The sequence below is a fragment of the Oncorhynchus mykiss genome, chromosome 6 (genome assembly GCF_057628025.1).
Source record: "Oncorhynchus mykiss isolate SJ-2025 chromosome 6, ASM5762802v1, whole genome shotgun sequence".
In the NCBI taxonomy this organism is placed as follows: Eukaryota; Metazoa; Chordata; class Actinopteri; order Salmoniformes; family Salmonidae; genus Oncorhynchus; species Oncorhynchus mykiss.
The window spans coordinates 47,111,362-47,130,988 of NC_143027.1; the positions used below are offsets into that span (position 1 = coordinate 47,111,362).

Here is a 19,627-nt window from a genome sequence, read left to right on the forward strand (position 1 = left end):
CAGGTGGCTTGTGGCAAACTTTAAACAACACTTTTTATGGATATCTTTAAGAAATGGCTTTCTTCTTGCCACTTTTCCATAAAGGCCAGATTTGTGCAATATACGACTTGATTGTTGTCCTATGGACAGAGTCTCCCACCTCAGCTGTAGATCTCTGCAGTTCATCCAGAGTGATCATGGGCCTCTTGGCTGCATCTCTGATCAGTCTTCTCCTTGTATGAGCTGAAAGTTTAGAGGGACGGCCAGGTCTTGGTAGATTTGCAGTGGTCTGATACTCCTTCCATTTCAATATTATCACTTGCACAGTGCTCCTTGGCATGTTTAAAGCTTGGGAAATCTTTTTGTATCCAAATCCGGCTTTAAACTTCTTCACAACAGTATCTCGGACCTGCCTGGTGTGTTCCTTGTTCTTCATGATGCTCTCTGCGCTTTTAACGGACCTCTGAGACTATCACAGTGCAGGTGACTTGATTACACACAGGTGGATTGTATTTATCATCATTAGTCATTTAGGTCAACATTGGATCATTCAGAGATCCTCACTGAACTTCTGGAGAGAGTTTGCTGCACTGAAAGTAAAGGGGCTGAATAATTTTGCACGCCCAATTTTTCAGTTTTTGATTTGTTAAAAAAGTTTGAAATATCCAATAAATGTCGTTTCACTTCATCATTGTGTCTTACTTGTTGTTGATTCTTCACAAAAAAATACAGTTTTATATCTTTATGTTTGAAGCATGAAATGTGGCAAAAGGTTGCAAAGTTCAAGGGGGCCGAATACTTTCGCAAGGCACTGTATATGCTGATGACACTGTCATGTACTCTATCGCTTCAACGGCTGTATTGACCAATCAGGTGAAATGTTTCTGCAGTACCCTTTCTCTGGATGAGCAGGAAGCAGATGCCCAGCTGAGAATAGAAGACATCCTTCAGATGGTGAGAAAACTCCACTATCCAGCAACCCCTCTCATTTACTCACAAACCTCTCTAGGGAAGACATGGGGTGTATTCATTAGTGCACACCGTAGTAAAACAGAAAACTTTTTGCAACGAAAACAAGCCTTTCTTACTGGACAAGTTCATGTTAGTCCCTAACCGTATTGTCCCATTTGATTCTGATTGGTTCCTAGTGATCATTGTAGTTAGGACATTCCTACTTTCTCATTCACCTTAGCCCTGGTGAACTCTGCCCCCTTTGTACGGAACTGATACCTCTTCTGAATTTGCCAGAGAAGCAGTCCCCTGCTACACTTCATCTTGGTAAGAGTGTCTACACTCCCCAGATAATCAACCCCTGATAAGTCCCCTCTAAACCCAAAGCACCATCCAGTAGAGAGATGCCAGTCAGAGTTCTGTCCTACCTCATCCTACACCTCTCTCCATCAATCACGTCACCCACCTTCCTCTTATTTATTTAACCTTTATTTAATGAGGCAAGTCAGTTAACTTGACGGTTAACAATGACGGCCTACCCCCTGTCCAAACCCTAACCCGGACGACCTTATAATGCACAGTAAACGGAGACCTGTGGTTGGCTTAGATAGCTATATTTTAGAAGTTTTAGTCTTTGATCAGATAGGTTAACTAAATAAATAAGTGAATTGTTTGCCTCACAGTTAGCCAAGATTCCTACAATTGTTTGCAGTTAGTTAGCAATTGCTTCTACACTATTTTGCTAGGTACAATAGCGCTGACGTGTCAATAATAACCTGTCGCAAAAATGACTGTCTCCAGTTGTGTTTAAATATTACCACTGTGACACTGGATATTTTTGCTCCCCTCTCCCTCCACTGGATGGGAAACTGCCCTCAGGTCTGTCTGCAAACTGATCCGTTTACTTACACATTAAGGGTGGGTTGCACCAAAATGGATTAACTCTTAAACTGGGTTAAATCAAGGTTTAACTATTCATGTTGGTGCACAAAACTTTAAACCTAGTTTTAAATGAATACCATACTGAACAAAAATATAAACGCAACGTTCAACAATTTCAAAGATTTTGCTGAGTTACAGTTCATATAAGTAAATCAGTCAACTGAAATAAATAAATTAGGCCCTAATCTATGGATTTTACATGACTGGGCAGGGGCGCAGCCATGGGTGGGTCTGGGAGGGCAATAGGTCCACCCACTGGGGAGCCAGGCCGACCCACTGGGGAGCCAGGCCCAGTCATTCAGAATGAGTTTCCCCCCCCTCCTCTGATGATCCCACAGGTGAAGAAGCCGGAAGTGGATGTCCTGGGCTGGCATGGTTACATGTGGTCTACGGTTGTGAAGCCAGTTGGACGTACTGCCAAATTCTCTAAAACGATGTTGGCAGCTTATGGTAGAGAAATAAACACTACATTCTCTGGCAACAGCTCTGCAGTCAACATGCCAATTGCACGCTCACTCAAAACGTGAGACATCTGTGGCATTGTGTTGTGTGACAAAAACTTATATTGGACCCAGCACAAGGTGCACCTGTGTAATGATCATGCTGTTTAATCAGCTTCTTGATATGCCACACCTCTCAGGTGTATGGATTATCTTGAGAAAGGATAAAATGCTCGCTAACAGGGATGTAAATTATTTGTGCACAACATTTTTGGGATCTTTTATTTCAACTCATTAAACAAGGGACCAGCACTTTACATGTTGTGTTTATATTCAGTGTTCAGTGTAGTTAAATTGAATCCGTCTTCTAAACTAAATTTAATTTAATATTCAATATGAAATGTAATCTATTTGTTCCATTGTTTTAACATCAAATTTAAAAGTAGCTTAGGGATTAGATCTAAACTGCCTAAATCTAAACAGCCACTGGATGAGGGTTGACGCCCTCTGTTGGCATTTTCTAAGCAACACATATATTGAAAATGACCTTTATTAACTATAAGTTCTACAAACATATGTTTAGTACTGTTAGAAAGGTAAAAACCGTGGGATTCAGGAACACAACAAGTGCATCAGCAGGAAAAAAAAGTCTAAATAAATATTTGTAAAAATGTTTTTTTTTGTGGGGTGGGGGTTGGGTTCCCGAATAGTCCCCATGTAGGGGAATAAGAGATTTGAAAGTCTAGGTTTGAAATAAAATGTCACTAAATATCATTTCAAAAGGATACAAAAAAAAACAACACAGACATGTTTGTAAAACTCAACTAGCCAGTTTACTAATTTGACATAAAGGTGCAATTAATTTCACCATTGGCCCTAAGTGAACACCCACTTTGATAGTGATTAGTGCTGATTTGTTTCCATAGAAATAGAATAAGAACACATTTATATGGTGAAGCCATTATGACACGTGTCACTAATCATAGAGGGCTTACAGTTGTGTCACAAATCACCTAACAACTGCAACAGTCACCATGTTGGAAGACCAAAATCAGTCTGTTGGAAGTTCTCCAATCGTCCACATGGCTGGCTGCATTTTGCTACCACCGGAATCTTCGGGAAGATTGCAAATTATTTTGTTTTTCTAAGGAGCCAGAAAACAGAGGCAGTGTAAACCCCTTTTCAAGTAAGTAAATATATTTTTAAATGATCAAAATCAATGTATTATAGCTAGCTAGCTTGCTACAGAACCTTAGTGTGCAGGCTAACTCAAATGAGCTGCTAATGTAATGTTAGCTAACTTTACATACTGTATAGCTGGCTAAGTGGATTCAATTTCACCAGTTTGCTAACTTGATATTAGCTAGTCAGCTAGCTATCTTGATGTATTTATCATTGTAAGTCTAAATGAATTTGTAGCTAGGTAGCTAGCTAACAGCCATGGAGAGGGTGAATGGATTAGCTTGCAGTTCAAGCTTTCAGAAGGGAGAGTAGGCTACTCTGGATAGGGCAGGTACCTTTGTGGAAGGACATTATGAAAATATTCTAAATTTCCAGTTCCTAGTGAGAAAAACTGAGAACAGAGATATAACAACATAATATTCAGGGCTGTCTAATTTGAGTGTAATGCAGCCTGTTTCTTTTGTGATGCTTTCTGTCCTCTGATACAGACAGATGTAAAGCAGATGAAGAGATCCCAATGAATGCCCCAAGAGAATAAGGGTACATCCTTGTATACCATGGATTGTATATGTACCTAGCACATTTTGTGAACAAAAATACAGTTTAAGTCACACAAAATGTAAATTCAGCAAAAAAAGAAATGTCCTCTCACTGTCAACTGTGTTTATTTTCAGCAAACATGTGTAAATATTTGTATGAACACAAGATTCAACAACTGAGACACAAACTGAACAAGTTCCACAGACATGTGACTAACAGAAATTGAATAATGTGTCCCTGAACAAAGGGGGGTCAAAATCACAAGTATCTTGTGTGGCCACCAGCTGCATTAAGTACTGCAGTGCATCTCCTCCTCATGGAATGCACCAGATTTGCCAGTTCTTGATGTGAGATGTTACCCCAATCTTCCACCAAGGCACCTGCAAGTTCCCAGACATTTCTGGGGGAATGGCCCTAGCCCTCACCCTCCGATCCAACAGGTCCCATTGTCTTCAAAGCGAGCAAAGAAGTTGTTTAATTTGTCTGGGAGCAAGACGTCGGTGTCCACGACGGGGCTGGTTTTATTTTTGTAATCCGTGATTTACTGTAGACCCTGCCACATACGTCTCGTGTATGAGCCGTTGAATTGCTCTACTTTGTCTCTATACTGGCGCTTAGCTTGTTTAATTGCCTTGCGGAGGGAATAGCTACACTTGCTTGTATTCGATCATGTTTCCCTTTTTCGTTTTGCACGGATGCTGCCATAATGTCAGGATGAGCCTGCAGGTAGGGTACCACATGAGGGAGGAGGATGTCTTCCCTGTAACGTACAGCGTTGAGATTGCCTGCAATGACAACAAGCTCAGTCCAATGATGCTGTCACACAACGCCCCAGACCATGACGGACCCTCCACCTCCAAATTGATCCCAATCCAGAGTATAGGCCTCGGTGTAACGCCCATTCCATTCGACGATAAACACGAATCCGACCATCACCCCTGGTGAGACAAAACCGTGACTCGTCAGTGGAGAGCACTTTTTGCCAGACCTGTCTGGTCCAGCGACGGTGGGTTTGTGCCCATAGGCGATGTTGTTGCCGGTGATGTCTGGTGAGGACCTGCCTTACAACAGGCCTACAAGCCCTCAGTCCAGCCTCTCTCAGCCTATTGCAGACAGTCAGCACTGATGAAGGGATTGTGCGTTCCTGGTGTAACTCGGGCAGTTGTTGTTTCCATCCTGTACCTGTCCCACAGGTGTGATGTTCGGATGTACCGATCCTGTGTAGGTGTTGTTACACGTGGTCTGCCACTGCGAGGACGATCAGCTGTCCGTCCTGTCTCCCTGTAGCGCTGTCTTAGGTGTCTCACAGTACGGACATTGCAATTTATTGCCCTGGCCACATCTGCAGTCCTCATGCCTCCTTGCAGCATGCCTAAGGCATGCTCACGCAGATGAGCAGGAACCCTGAGAGTCAGTAGAAAGGCCTCTTTAGTGTCCTAAGTTTTCATAACTGTGACCTTAACTTCTTCGATATAGGGGGCGCTCTTTTAATTTTTGGATGAAAAAACGTTCCCGTTTTAAACAGGATATTTTGTCACGAAAAGATGCTCGACTATGCATATAATTGACAGCTTTGGAAAGAAACCACCCTGACGTTTCCAAATCTGCAAAGATATTATCTGTGAGTGCCACAGAACTGATGCTACAGGCAAAACCAAGATGAAATTTCAAACAGGAAATGCCCCAGATTTTGAATGCGCTTAGTTCCAATGTCTCCTTATATGGCTGTGAATGCGCAAGGAATGAGCCTACACTTTCTGTCGTTTCCCCAAGGTGTCTGCAGCATTGTGACGTATTTGTAGGCATATCATTGGAAGATTGACCATAAGAGACTACATTTACCAGGTGCTCCGTCTGGTGTCCTCCGTTGCAATTATTGCGTAATCTCCAGCTGCGTCTATTTTACCATTTGCTTCAGAGGAGGAACCAAACTGCCACGAATGACTTATCATCGAATAGATATGTGAAAAACACCTTGAGGGTTGATTCTAAACAACGTTTGCCATGTTTCTGTCGATATTATGGAGTTAATTTGGAAAAAAAGTTGTAATGACTGAATTTTCATTTTTTTTTCTTAGCCAAACGTGATGAACAAAACGGAGCCATTTCTCCTACACAAATAATATTTTTGGAAAAACTGAACATTTGCTATCTCACTGAGAGTCTCATTGAAAACATCTGAAGTTCTTCAAAGGTAAATGATTTTATTTGAATGCTTTTCTTGTTTTTGTGAAAATGTTGCCTGCTGAATGCTAGGCTTAATGCTATGCTAGCTATCAATACTCTTACACAAATGCTTGTGTAGCTATGGTTGAAAAGCATATTTTGAAAATCTGAGATGACAGTGTTGTTAACAAAAGGCTAATCTTGTGAGCCAATATATTTATTTCATTTCATTTGCGATTTTCATGAATAGTTAATGTTGCGTTATGGTAATGAGCTTGAGGCTATAATTACGCTCCAGGATACGGGATTGCTCGACGCAACATTAATTGCCTACCTTCTGTAAGCTGTTAGTGTCTTAACGACTGTTCCACAGGTGCATGTTCATTAATTGTTTATGGTTCATTGAACAAGCATGGGAAACAGTGTTTAAACCCTTTATAATGAAGATCTGTGAAGTTATTTGGATTTTTACTCATTATCTTTGAACGACAGAGTCCTGAAAAAAATATGTTTATTTTTTTGCTGAGTTTATAAACCTATTAGAAATGGAACAGGCCAACCCTGCTGGGTGTGCATGCGTCTGTTCCAGCCCAGCACTAACACACCTGATTCAATGTATAAAACCTAATTAGTTATCTTGTTATGGGTATGTGGGACGCTACCATCCCACCTGGCCAACATCCGGTGAAATTGCAGAGCGCCAAATTCAAAAATAGAAATACCCATAATAAAAATTCATAAAACATACAAGTGTTATACATCGGCTTAAAGATTAACTTCTTATTAATTCAACCGCGGTGTCAGATTTCAAAAAGGCTTTATGGCGAAACCATAACATGTGATTATCTGACGACAGCGCCCAGCACACAAAATATTACAAACAGTTACCAGCCAAGTATTGGAGTTACAAAAGTCAGAAATAGCGATAAAATTAATCACTTACTTTTGATGATCTTCATATGGTTGCACTCACAAGACTCCAAGTTTCACAATAAATGTTTGTTTTGTTTGATAAAGTCCCTCTTTATATCCAAAAACCTCAGTTTTGTTGGCGCGTTTTGTTCAGCAATCCAATGGCCCAAAGGCAGTCACAACAGGCAGATGAAAAATCCAAATAGTATCAGTAAAGTTCATAGAAACATGTCAAACGATGTTTATAATCAATCCTCAGGTTGTTTTTAGTCATAATAATCAATAATATTTCAACCGGACAATAGCTTCGTCAATATAAAAGAAAAACAAGAAAGGTGTGCTCTCGGTCGTGCGCAGCAAACAGGTCTGGGGACTTCCCAGGGTCCACTCACTCAGTGGTCTTACTCCCTCATTTTTCAGAATACAGGCCTGAAACAATTTCTAAAGGCTGTTGACATCTAGTGGAAGCCATGGAAAGTGCCATTTTAGTCCTAAGTCATGGGATACTGTATTTCAATATAAGGCATTCAATAATAGGCATTCAATATAAAACTACAAACATAAACAAATCCCACTTCCTGGATGGATTTTTCTCATGTTTTCGTCTGCCATATCAGTTCTGTTATACAGACATTATTTTAACCGTTTTGGAAACTTTAGAGTGTTTTCTATCCAAATTATATGCATATCCTAGGTTCTGGGCCTGAGTAGCAGGCAGTTTACTTTGGGCACGCTTTTCATCCGGAGGTGAAAATAGTGCCCCCTGAGGTTAATAATCAAGTGTGCTATTGCTGAGCTGGAACAGATGTCTGCACATCTGCACACCCCCGTAGGTCAGGGATCAGTGGAGTGGATTGTTCTAAGCTTGTGGCTGTCTTGAACCCTACTGTTTGTTGTTATCAATCTTCCCTGCGACCTGCCCTGTCTGGATCTGCGAGGAGTAACAGCGTAATCTATGTTGTTACCATGACAAAGACCAAAGCCAGTGGGAGTACCGTTGCGGACAGTGGTGTCTCTCTATCACCTGTGAAGGATATTTTAAGCGAACAAAAATAATTTTACAAACAGTTGTTACAACGACACGAAATAGCTTCAAGTGTTTTGTCCAAAAACTGGTGGAGTCAGCTTATAAAATAATGGACGACCTGACCAGAGTGGTCCAGGACCTGAAGAACAGTTTGCAGTTCTCCCAGGGTCAGCTCGATTCAGTTTAAACAGGAGAATGTCAAGATGACAGCAATCTGTAAGTTATTGAGAGAGGACCTCAGTTCTGTATGTGAATCCATGATAACAGTGAGAAATCGGATTATCTCAAAGGACAATCAAGGTGGAACAACATGGTTGTGGACAGAATTGCAGAATCTCCACATGAGACCTGGATGGTGGGAAATTATCTCGGAAAAACTCAAGATGGACCACAGGAAGATTGAGGTGGAGCACGCCCACAGGACTGGAAAACCCACCACCAACCCAGGTGACAGGCCCAGGCCGACAGTGGTCAGATGGTCAAGATAGTGGTCAAGTTCCTGAGGTTCAGGAAAGAGCCAAGAACTCGAGAGGAATGGATATATTCCTCAACGAGGACTATTTGAAGCTATCCTGAATCAGCGGAATGAATGCACACCTGATCACGCGTAAACACTCTCACCTCTTCCCTTCGCTTGTGAACTTCAATGCACAACGCATCAGCGTGACCAGGCAAAAAAAAAAAGTTCTAAGCCAAACCCCTACACACAGCCTACATCGGTGTCACCATATTAGCTAAAGTACTGTCATAGTCAGCATAGCTAATAGAACTAACGCGTTAGTAAACCCTCTACAATCATGCAGTAACATTACAGTGTGCAATTACACATTACAGTAAGCAGTTACACCGGCGGGCCCTGATGGCAATAAATTAGTAAAACCGAAAGCTTACCTTGACTTGGAAGAGTTCCAGTGTTGTGTTGGATAGTCAAATCAAATCAAATTTTATTGGTCACATACACATATTTAGCAGATGTTATTGCGGGTGTAGCGAAATGCTTGTGTTCCTAGTAATCTGGTGGGAGCCGGCTATCAATGGCTATTTTATAGTCTGATGGCCTTGATGCACCTATACTGACCGCCCCTTCTGGATGGTAGCGGGGTGAACAGGTCGTGGCTCGGTTGGTTGATGTCCTAGTTGATCTTTTGGGCCTTCCTGTGACATCGGGTGCTGTAGGTGTCCTGGAGGGCAGGCAGTGTGCCCCCGGTGATGCGTTGGGCAGACCGCATCACACTCTGGAGAGTCCTGCAGTTGCGGGCAGTGCAGTCGCCGTAGCAGGTGTCGATACAGCCCGACAGGATGCGCTCAATTCTGCATCTGTAAAAGTTTGTAAGGGTCTTAGGGGCCAAGCCGAATTTCTTCAGCCCCCTGAGGTTGAAGAGATGCCGTTGCGCCTTCTTCACCACAATGTCTGTGTGGATGGACCATTTCACATCGTCGGTGATGTGTACTCCATGGAACTTGAAGCTTTTCAACTTCTCCACTGCGGTCCCATCGATGTGGATAGGAGCGTGCTCTCTCTGCAGACTAGGATAGGGATAGATTGAATATGTCCTTAAACACTCCAGTCAGCTGGTCGGAGCATCCTCTGAGGACGCAGCTAGGGATGCCGTCTGGGCCGGCAGCCTTGTGAGGGTTAACACGCTTTAAATGCATTACCCATGTCGGACACTGAGAACGAAAGCCCGCAGTCCATAGGAGTTGGCCGCATCGGTGGCACTGTGTTATCCTATGACGTCGGTGTCCACGGTGTGGCAGGTTTTCCCATTGTAATCCGTGATTGTCTGTAGACAATCGTCTCGTGTCTGAGCTGTTGAATTGCAACTCCACTTTTTCTCTGTACGGACGTTTTGCCTGTTTGATTGCCTTACGGAGGGAATAACTACAATGTTTGTATTCAACCATATTCCCAGTCACCTTGCCATGGTTACATGCGGTGGTTCACTCTTTCAGTTTTGCACGAATGCTGCCATCTATCCACAGTTTCTGATTTGGGTAGGTTTTAATAGTCCCAGTGGGAACAACATCCACTATAACTTTCCTGATGAACACAATCACTTTCTCAGTGTTTGAGGCTACCTGGAACATTTCTCAGTCAGCGTGATCAAAACAATCTTGAAGCATGGATTCCGATTGGTCAGACCAGCGTTAAATAGACCTTAGCAGGGGTACTTCCTGTTTGAGTTCCTGCGCATAGGAAGGGATAAGCAGAATGGAGTCATGTTGGAGTAGCAGTGGTCGAGTGTTTTATTAACTTGAGTACTACAGTCAATGTGTTGATAGAACTTTGGTAGCGTTTTCCTCATTTGCTTTGCTAAAATCCCCAGCTACAATAAATGCGGCCTCAGGATATGTGGTTTCCAGTTTGCATAAAGTCCAGTGTAGTTCCTTGAGGGCCATTGTGGTATCGGCTTGAGGGGGAATATACACGGCTGTGACTATTTCCGAAGAGAATTCTCTTGAGAGGTAATACGGTCGGCATTTGATTGTGAGGTTTTCTAGGTCGGGTGAACGTTATCACAATCACACCATGAGTAGTAAATCATGAAGCATACACCCCCACCTTTCTTCTTCCCGGAGAGTTCTTTATTCCTGCCTGCGCAATGTACTGAGAACTCAGCTGGCTGTACGGAGACAGTATATCTGGAGAGAGCCACGATTCCGTGAAACAGAGTATGTTACAGTCCCTGATGTCTCTCTGGAAGGAGATCCTTGCTCTGAGCTCATCTACTTTATTGTCCAGAGACTGAATATTACAGAGTAATGTACTTGGATGTGGTGGATGGTGTGCACACCTCCTGAGTCGGACTAGAAGTCTGCTCCGAATACCTCTTCTCTGCCGGCATCGTCTTGGAGCAGCGTCTGGGAAAAGTAAAATTGCCCTGGGGGGTACAAACAAAGGATCCAATTCGGGAAAGTCATATTCCTGGTCGTAATGCTGGTAAGTTACTGCCGCTCTAATATTCAGAAGTTCTTTCCGGCTGTATGTAATAACATAACAATCTTGCTAGACTAATAATGTTATAAATAACATACAAAAAAATTAAAAATACTGCAAGCTTTTTGCTTCTGTCAGCGCCATCAAAGCCATCTAGCTAACATATCATCCGTCTGTTTGAGCTGGGTATTTTAGTAAGGGAAACTGAAAGTGAGAAAAGAAATACACTCTATTTCTGTCTTGCTTCTCCTTCATTTTGGTAGAAATGTATTTGTTTAAAATGGTTAAACTATTGTCTTTCTCTTTCTTTGAGTCAACTACTCACCACATTTTATGCATGGCAGTACTATCTAGCTTTAGCTTATGCTTTCAGTACTAGATATAAGGGCACAAGGCGAGACCCAGATGCAGACACAGGAGGCAGATGGTTAGAGTCTTTGTAGTTTATTTATAATCCAAATGAGTAGGCAGGAGAATGGTCGTGGACAGGCAAAAGGTCAAAACCAGATTCTGAGTCCAAGAAGTAAAGAGTGGCAGACAGGCTCGATGTCAGGGCAGGCAGAAGGGTCAGGCAGGCGGGTACGGAGTCCAGAAAAAACAGGCAAGGGTCAAAACCGGGCAGACTAGAAAAAGAGAATAGAAAAAAGGAGCACGGGAAAACACGCTGGTTGACTTGAAAACATACAAGACGAACTGGCACAGAGAGACAGGAAACACCGGGATAAATACACTGGGGAAAATAAGTGACACCTGGAGGAGGAGTCAATCACAAGAACAGGTGAAACAGATCAGGGCGTGACTAGATTTATTATCTGATCCTTTGATTGGGTGGAAAACATGTCAGTTCATGCTGCAAGAGCTCTGATAGGTTGAATGATGTCCTCTGGAATTTTTTATAATTACTGTGTAAGTCTATGGAAGGGGGTGAGAACCATGAGCCTCCTAGGTTTTGCATTGAAGTCAATGTACCCAGAGGAGAACGGAAGCCAGCGGTTCTCTGGCTACACCATGGTGCCCCCCCTACAGAGTGCTGTTGAGGCTACTGTAGACCTTTGCAAAATAGTGTATTTTAATCAATTATTTGGTGACGTATTTTATATTATTTTATATTTTGTATAGTTTTATCTAAAAATAATAACTTTTTAAATGTTTTACCATTTTTATTTGTATGAAATTCACTGAGGAGGATGGTTCTCCCCTTCCTCCTCTGAGGAGCGTCCACTGACTGACGTGTATGTGTAACTGATAGATGCATACACACGTCTTTTGTCTGTAATGTATTTTTTGATATATGTTGGACCCCAGTAAGACTAGCTGTCATCATTGACGTCTGCTAATGGGGATCTTAATAAATCAAATCATAACCTATGGTGTTTACTTTTTTTGTTAACCTGAAATTATGTTTAAGTAATAATAGCCTACTTGTTCCTAAAATGTCTTGACATATGAGTTACTTATACACTTTGAAATGATGTGATATACTGTTGATTCGTTGAAGTTAACAATTTAAACAAGTTTAAACACTTAACTTAACTATTATTCAAGATGAACTAGTGTTGCTGTTGATAAATCACAGATCACAATCCTGCAATAAAGAGGGGAAGCGAATCTGTCTCTTATTTGTCTGTTTCTCTGTTTTCTCAAATTAACATTACCTTTTTGTTCAGTCATAAGCCCTCCAATTCGTTTTATTTGATTGTCACAATTTTTGGGATATCAGCCTTGTAAACCCATTTTGTAGCTGATAATGGCATGCAACACCAATGCATCCATAGACCTACAGCAGTGGTTCCCAACTCCAGTCCTTGAGTACCCCCTTGAGCACACATTTTTGTTGTAGCCCCGGACAAACATACCTGATTCAAATCATCAAGTTGACAAGTTGAATCAGGTGTGTTTGTCCAGTGCTACAATAAACTGTACAATGCTGTTGAATGCCGAAAGCTGAACTCAAATCAAGAGAGACCTCGGTTTATTGTTTTTGTAAAGCTGACAGTGTTTTTATATATTTTCATTTTATGTTGGCTCTGTTGGGCTTAGTTGCTGCTGTCTGTCCCGGGATCCCTCCAGATTCCGCAGAGGGGGAGAGACACGTTAGCCCAGCTAGCCCAGCTGGCTCGGCGGTCTCAAATGGAGATCGCTATTGAACGTTTCCAGCGCTGCAGGAGCTGTGTTAACTTTGCTTTGTTCCGGACAATGTGGACTGCGCTGACTTTCAAAAGCAAAACTACACAAGCTACTGGGGAATTCACACCCAACTACTTTTTATTTTTCATCCACCCCAGTAGCTGGACGCCGCTCTGGTCTGGTGGAAGTGTCGCCGCCGTGTTGGCTCTCCACAGCCAACTGGCTGGTGCTCAGCGGGTTCCATAAATGAAGGGGTCTCCTCCTTCCCTGGAGAACAGAGCTGTTATCGACCCAATCAATCAGCCATGGCGATACGTCCCTCGCCGTGGAAGTCGAGGAAAGCGTCCTCTGGCAATGGTGGTCTCCTTGGAGATGTTGAGCTTGGACTTGACACAGACTAGAAACGGCTTTGTGTTTCTGGTATGTGATTTCAAAGGTTCCAGAGTTACCAGCACCTTCTTTTTTGGGGGCTTCCCATTCAAGATCGGATCCGGAGGTACCTGCATCTTCGCCTTCTGTTCTGTCTCCCTCTCCGGTGGCTTCTACTTCGGGTTCAGATCCTCGCAGTTCTCACCCTCATCAGACCATGAGGCTGCCTGAGCGACTGGCCCATTTAACATCGCCAGCTGTCATCATAAGCAGCTCTATGGTGAGAAACGTCTTGGTTCCCAAGGCAAAAACCATGTGCTACCCAGGAGTAAGAGTACAGGACATCACAAGGCTGCTTATGACTGTTCTACAACAGATGCCGGGAGCTGACTCTGTCATAGTCCATGTGGGATCAAATTACATCAGGAGGGCTAGCTCAGAACATCTGAAAATGGATTTTAAAGAATTGATTTTAGCATTAAAACCGCCTATAATTGCAGGTCCAGTACCATTGTTGGGCCGCGGGTGTGAAAGATTCAGCAGGCTACTGGCATTACACATCTGGCGGAAATATTACTGTAGCTCTGCTGGAGTTTTATAGATAACTTTGACACCTTCTAGAAACAGAAGATACTCTACAGGAATGGCGAAGTACATCCAAGTCATCTTGGGTCCTGGAATCTGTCCACTCATTTTGATGCTGCGTTGAAACAATAACTTATCAATGACCCAAAACCAGCTCAGTTAATCCCTACCATTATGACAATGAGTCGTCATAATGCTTCATCAAATGTACATTATCCTAGTGGAGTTGGCAGACACAATGTACAGTGGGGCAAAAAAGTATTTAGTCAGCCACCAATTGTGCAAGTTCTCCCACTTAAAAAGATGAGAGAGGCCTGTAATTTTCATCATAGGTACACTTCAACTATGACAGACAAAATGAGAAGAAAAAAATCCAGAAAATCACATTACAGGATTTTTTATGAATTTATTTGCAAATTATGGTGGAAAGCCAAAGCTTTTGCGTAGTTGACTACTACATCATGGCTCTGCAGTGTCATCAGCCAAGCCGTTATTCTGCTGTTGTGTACAGCACGCTCATGGATTTGTTGGCTTTTCAGAGAAGTCACAGGCTGGTGACATGTTTCCATGATCACCGTTTGTCCGCCGACAGAACTGGTGAAGTGTTTGACCGCCCAGACTGTCGACACCAGCGCTTTTTCACAGTCTGAGTACTTGAGTTCAGCAGGGTTGAGTGTTTTGCTCGCGTCAGCAACCACACGTTTGTCTTGGCCGTATTTCTGGTACAACCCATCACTAAGGCATTGCTTGGAGAAACCAACTTCCAAAAATAACGTCTTGTCTTTGTTGGGGTATACCAAGCAGGGTGCCTCGCAAAGCAGGTTTTTCAAAGAAGACACAGATTTGTCGTGAGTGCCATCCCAAATGATGGCACTTCTTTCTGAAGAAGATGGGTCAAAGGCGTTGACAAGTCAGCGTTGTTTTTGATTAATTGACGGGCGTAATTACATACTCCCAAGAAACTGCGCACCTCATGAAGGTTTGTAGGTATTTTGATGTTGTGGACTGCTTGGATTCTGTTAGTAGACTGTGGCAGGATGCCCTCAGCACCCACCAGAAGTCCAATGTAGTTTACCTTGGTCCTGCACCATTGTCCTTTCATATTTGCCAACTTCGCCCCAGCTGCCCCGAGTTGGGTGAGAACGTGGTCCATCTCGTTGAGGTGATGTAACAATGTCTCCCTTCTCATGAGAACGTCGTCCACATAGATTATCGTCCCCATGGAGGCTGCATCTGGCATTGCCTTGTGCACGAAGATGTTGAACTCTGAAGGGGAGTTTGCATACCCGAACGGGCAACGATTGAACGTGAAGAGCTTGTTCGAGAAAGAGAAAGCCAACGTGTTGGTCACGACGGTCAACTGTCATGGCCGACTAGACTATGAAACCAGCTTGTTGAGTTGTCTATAGTCAATGGCGACAGTTACCCGTTGCTTTCAAAACGGGCCACACGAGAGCGCTGTACTTACTGTTACATTCCCTGATTATCTGTTTAGCTAATAGGGAGTTGAAAGTCTCTTGTACCGCTGCGTTCCCCGCAATCAGAATTTTGTATCGTCACACAAACGTAGGAGCTGCTCCGGGTGGCGTAGGAATACGCACCACATGAATACCCATAACACCTCAATCTCGTGAGTCTGTTGACCTGTGTTTGTTAAACAATTCCCGCAACTGATGTTGTTCAGTGTGATTGACAAGTGCGTCAGCTTCTGACAGTAGCTGTAATAATTTTGCACGCCCAATTTTTCAGTTTTTGATTTGTTAAAAAAGTTTGAAATATCCAATAAATGTCGTTCCACTTCATGATTGTGTCCCACTTATTGTTGATTCTTCACAAAAAAATACAGTTTTATATATTTATGTTTGAAGCCTGAAATGTGGCAAAAGGTCGTAAAGTTCAAGGGGGCCGAATACTTTCGCAAGGCACATCAGTCAGAAGAATATCTTATTGATTGATGGACGCTGACTGGATGGCTGACTTTTGTCTGTTTGCAATACATTTAAACAGTGATGAACCATCACCAAATTGACATGCTGAAATTAACACCAACGAGTATTGGAGAGGAACCACTATCACTGCCCGGCCATCCCGAGTTCAACGGGCCAGTCAATTGGGCATTTCTGCAGTATATTAGAGCATGCCAAATTCTTGATGGTAAATACCCATTGTAAGACACTGCAAATGGATAGCCATGCACCTGTTAATCTGAATGGGTTACCAGGAGCACATTTTTTAAATGTTTTTTTTAATGCCTTTAGTGGGTGCAAGGGGTCCATGGCCGAGTAGAGAGCATCCCCCAACCGTGCCCATCCAATAGCGGGCGCCCATGGTCATTTTTGTAATATTGTAGGGCTTCCTTCATGCCACTTTTCATGATGGTGCTAGCAGCCACCTGAGTGAGTGCTTGCTTGCTACCAACCGGAACATTATGATAGCCAAGACCAACAACACAAACAAACAGACTATACAGCAACAAGTAGTGAGTGAAGTTACAAACAGACTATACTAAACAAGTTAAATGTCTTACCTGTGAATAAATATTTTCCACTCACATAGCTACTTGTAGCCTACTTGGTGCCAACGCCCACGTTACTGACCCAGTATTGTCATTGTCCCCACATTTCTCACTCTTCTGCACCGAATAGCCTGAAGCCACAGGGGTCTTCTCACAGGCTCTATTTCCCTATGTGGGAGCATTGCGAACCAAAGGTCGTGATTTTCTTTACCTGGTTACATGTACATTGAACAACACAGCAGCTTTTAAGGCATGTTTTGTTATTTCTGTAAAAAGGAAAATTTACGTCAAAGTTGGTTCTTTTACAATGGGGGTCAATGGTAAAGAATTTTTGTTTTCCCCAATTTGTGGGCGTGGTCAAGTGTAATTCCATTTTATGATGTGAATATCAACTCGGTGTATAGTTTAGGGACTTAACCTTAATCCAGTCGTAAATATAATATAATTATGAACCTAGATTTACAGCGTCTAGATTAGGTCTAATGTAAGAGTAATTTAAACCATGTTGGTGCAACCCACCCTAATAGTGTAGGTTACAGAGCAGATCTAAGGTTGTGCTAATGGTTAAGATTTAGGAAAGGTAACTGATGTTGGATATGTACCACAGGCGGCAGGTGGTACAGGGAGGTGGTAATTAGGGAGGGTGGGCTCATAGTAATGGCTGGAACTGTCACACCCTGACCATAGAGAGCCATTGTTTCTCTATGGTATTGTAGGTCAGGGTGTGACTGGGGTGTTCTAGTTTATTATTTCTATGTGGGGTTCTAGGTTTATTTTCTATGTTGGTGATTTGTATGATTCCCAATTAGAGGCAGCTGGTAATCGTTGTCTCTATTGGGGATCATATTTAAGTAGTGTTTGTTCCCAGCTGTGGGATATTGTATTTTTGTACTTTGAGTTGGTGTATGTAGCACCTCTGTAGTCACGGTTCGTTGTTTGTTTCTTGTTTTGTTGTTTTTGTTAAGTTTCACTATTAATAAATGATGTGGAACTCAACATTCGCTGCGCCTTGGTCCGTGTCTCTACAAACAGCCATGACCAGGAACGGATTAAATGGAATCAAACACATGATTTCCATGTGTTTGATACCATTCCATTCACTCCATTCCATAATTTTTCATTTTTATGAGCTGTCCTCCCCTCACCAGCCTCCTGTGATCTATAGATTAGTTGACCTATCCCACTAAGCAGAACTCAGACATGCTGATATAAATAGGCCAGTCTGTGAGACTCGCTGCTGTTTTTCTTTTTTATAACATCAACATTACAGTTCCTAAAGTAGGGTATGGTTACACTGAGACGCATGATCAATGATGAAATCATATATGACCTAGTCATTGTGCGTTTTTGTTGTTCAAAAGTTAAAATAATCTCAACTTCTTTTGGAGTTGCATATGTTCAAAGGTGGACATATTGAACACAAGAACGATGAGCAAAAATCCCAGAACCACACGGGGGGACCTAGTGAATGACCTGCAGAGAGCTGGGACCAAAGTAACAAAGCCTACCATCAGTAACACACTACGCCGCCAGGGACTCAAATCCTGCAGTGCCAGACGTGTCCCCCTGCTTAAGCCAGTACATGTCCAGGCTCGTCTGAAGTTTGCTAGAGAGCATTTGGATGATCCAGAAGAAGATTGGGAGAATGTCATATGGTCAGATGAAACCAAAATATAACTTTTTTGTAAAAACTCAACTCGTCGTTTTTGGAGGACAAAGAATGCTGAGTTGCATCCAAAGAACACCATACCTACTGTGAAGCATGGTTGGTGGAAACATCATGCTTTGGGGCTGTTTTTCTGCAAAGGGACCAGGACGACTGAGCAGTGTAAAGGAAAGAATGAATGGGGCCATGTATCGTGAGATTTTGAGTGAAAACCTCCTTCCATCAGCAAGGGCATTGAAGATAAAACGTGGCTGGGTCTTTCAGCATGACAATTTTCCCAAACACACCGCCCGGGCAACGAAGGAGTGGCTTCGTAAGAAGCATTTCAAGGTCCTGGAGTGGCCTAGCCAGTCTCCAGATCTCAACCCCATAGAAAATCTTTGGAGGGAGTTGAAAGTCCATGTTGCCCAGCAACAGCCCCAAAACATCACTGCTCTAGAGGAGATCTGCATGGAGGAATGGGCCAAAATACCAGCAAGAGTGTGTGAAAACCTTGTGAAGACTTACAGAAAACGTTTGACCTCTGTCATTGCCAACAAAGGGTATATAACAAAGTATTGAGATAAACTTTTGTTATTGACCAAATACTTTATTTCCACCATAATTTGCAAATAAATTAATTAAAAATCCTACAATGTGATTTTCTGATTTTTTTTTCTCATTTTGTCTGTCATAGTTGAAGTGTACCTATGATGAAAATTACAGGCCTCTCTCATCTTTTTAAGTGGGAGAACTTGCACAATTGGTGGCTGACTAAATACTTTTTTGCCCCACTGTATGTGTATGTGTACAGCGCGTGGATGCATGTGTGTGTGTGTATGTATGTCTCATGCTGGTGTGTGTATGTTCTCTTCCAGGTGGAGTGTCCTAGGTCAGAGTGTTTTGAGTCTCTGTCTGCCATGGAGCTGGCTGAACAGATCACACTACTGGACCACATCGTCTTCAGGAGTATCCCCTATGAGTGAGTCTGTCACCTCATATCCTAAAGTGATGATATCATTTCTTGTGAGGATCTCATATCAGTATGTGTTGTCTCTCTGTCAGGGAGTTCCTGGGGCAGGGCTGGATGAAGGTGGATAAGTCTGAGAGGACTCCCTACATCATGAAGACCAGCCAGCACTTCAATGATGTGAGATTGTGTGTGTGTGTGTCTTTACTTTCTTTGGAGGCCTCCCACTGGGCAAAAACTGGGTGAATCAACTTGGTTTCCACATAATTTCAACGCCAAAAATCAATGTCATGACGTTGAATCAACTTGGAAAACTGATTGGACTTGCAAAAAGTCATC

General features: G+C 42.7%; 1 protein-coding gene across 2 annotated transcripts in view; it reads left to right on the forward strand.

Moving 5' to 3' along the window:
• rasgrf2b (Ras protein-specific guanine nucleotide-releasing factor 2b) overlaps positions 1-19,627 on the forward strand; it is a 227,797-nt gene that overhangs the window by 195,206 nt on the left and 12,964 nt on the right. For both annotated transcript variants that reach the window (XM_036980258.2, XM_036980260.2), the window contains 3 exons: positions 870-933; positions 19,197-19,300; positions 19,384-19,468. In XM_036980258.2, coding sequence (XP_036836153.2) covers positions 870-933; positions 19,197-19,300; positions 19,384-19,468 — 253 coding nt within the window. The remainder of the gene's footprint in view (positions 1-869; positions 934-19,196; positions 19,301-19,383; positions 19,469-19,627) is intronic.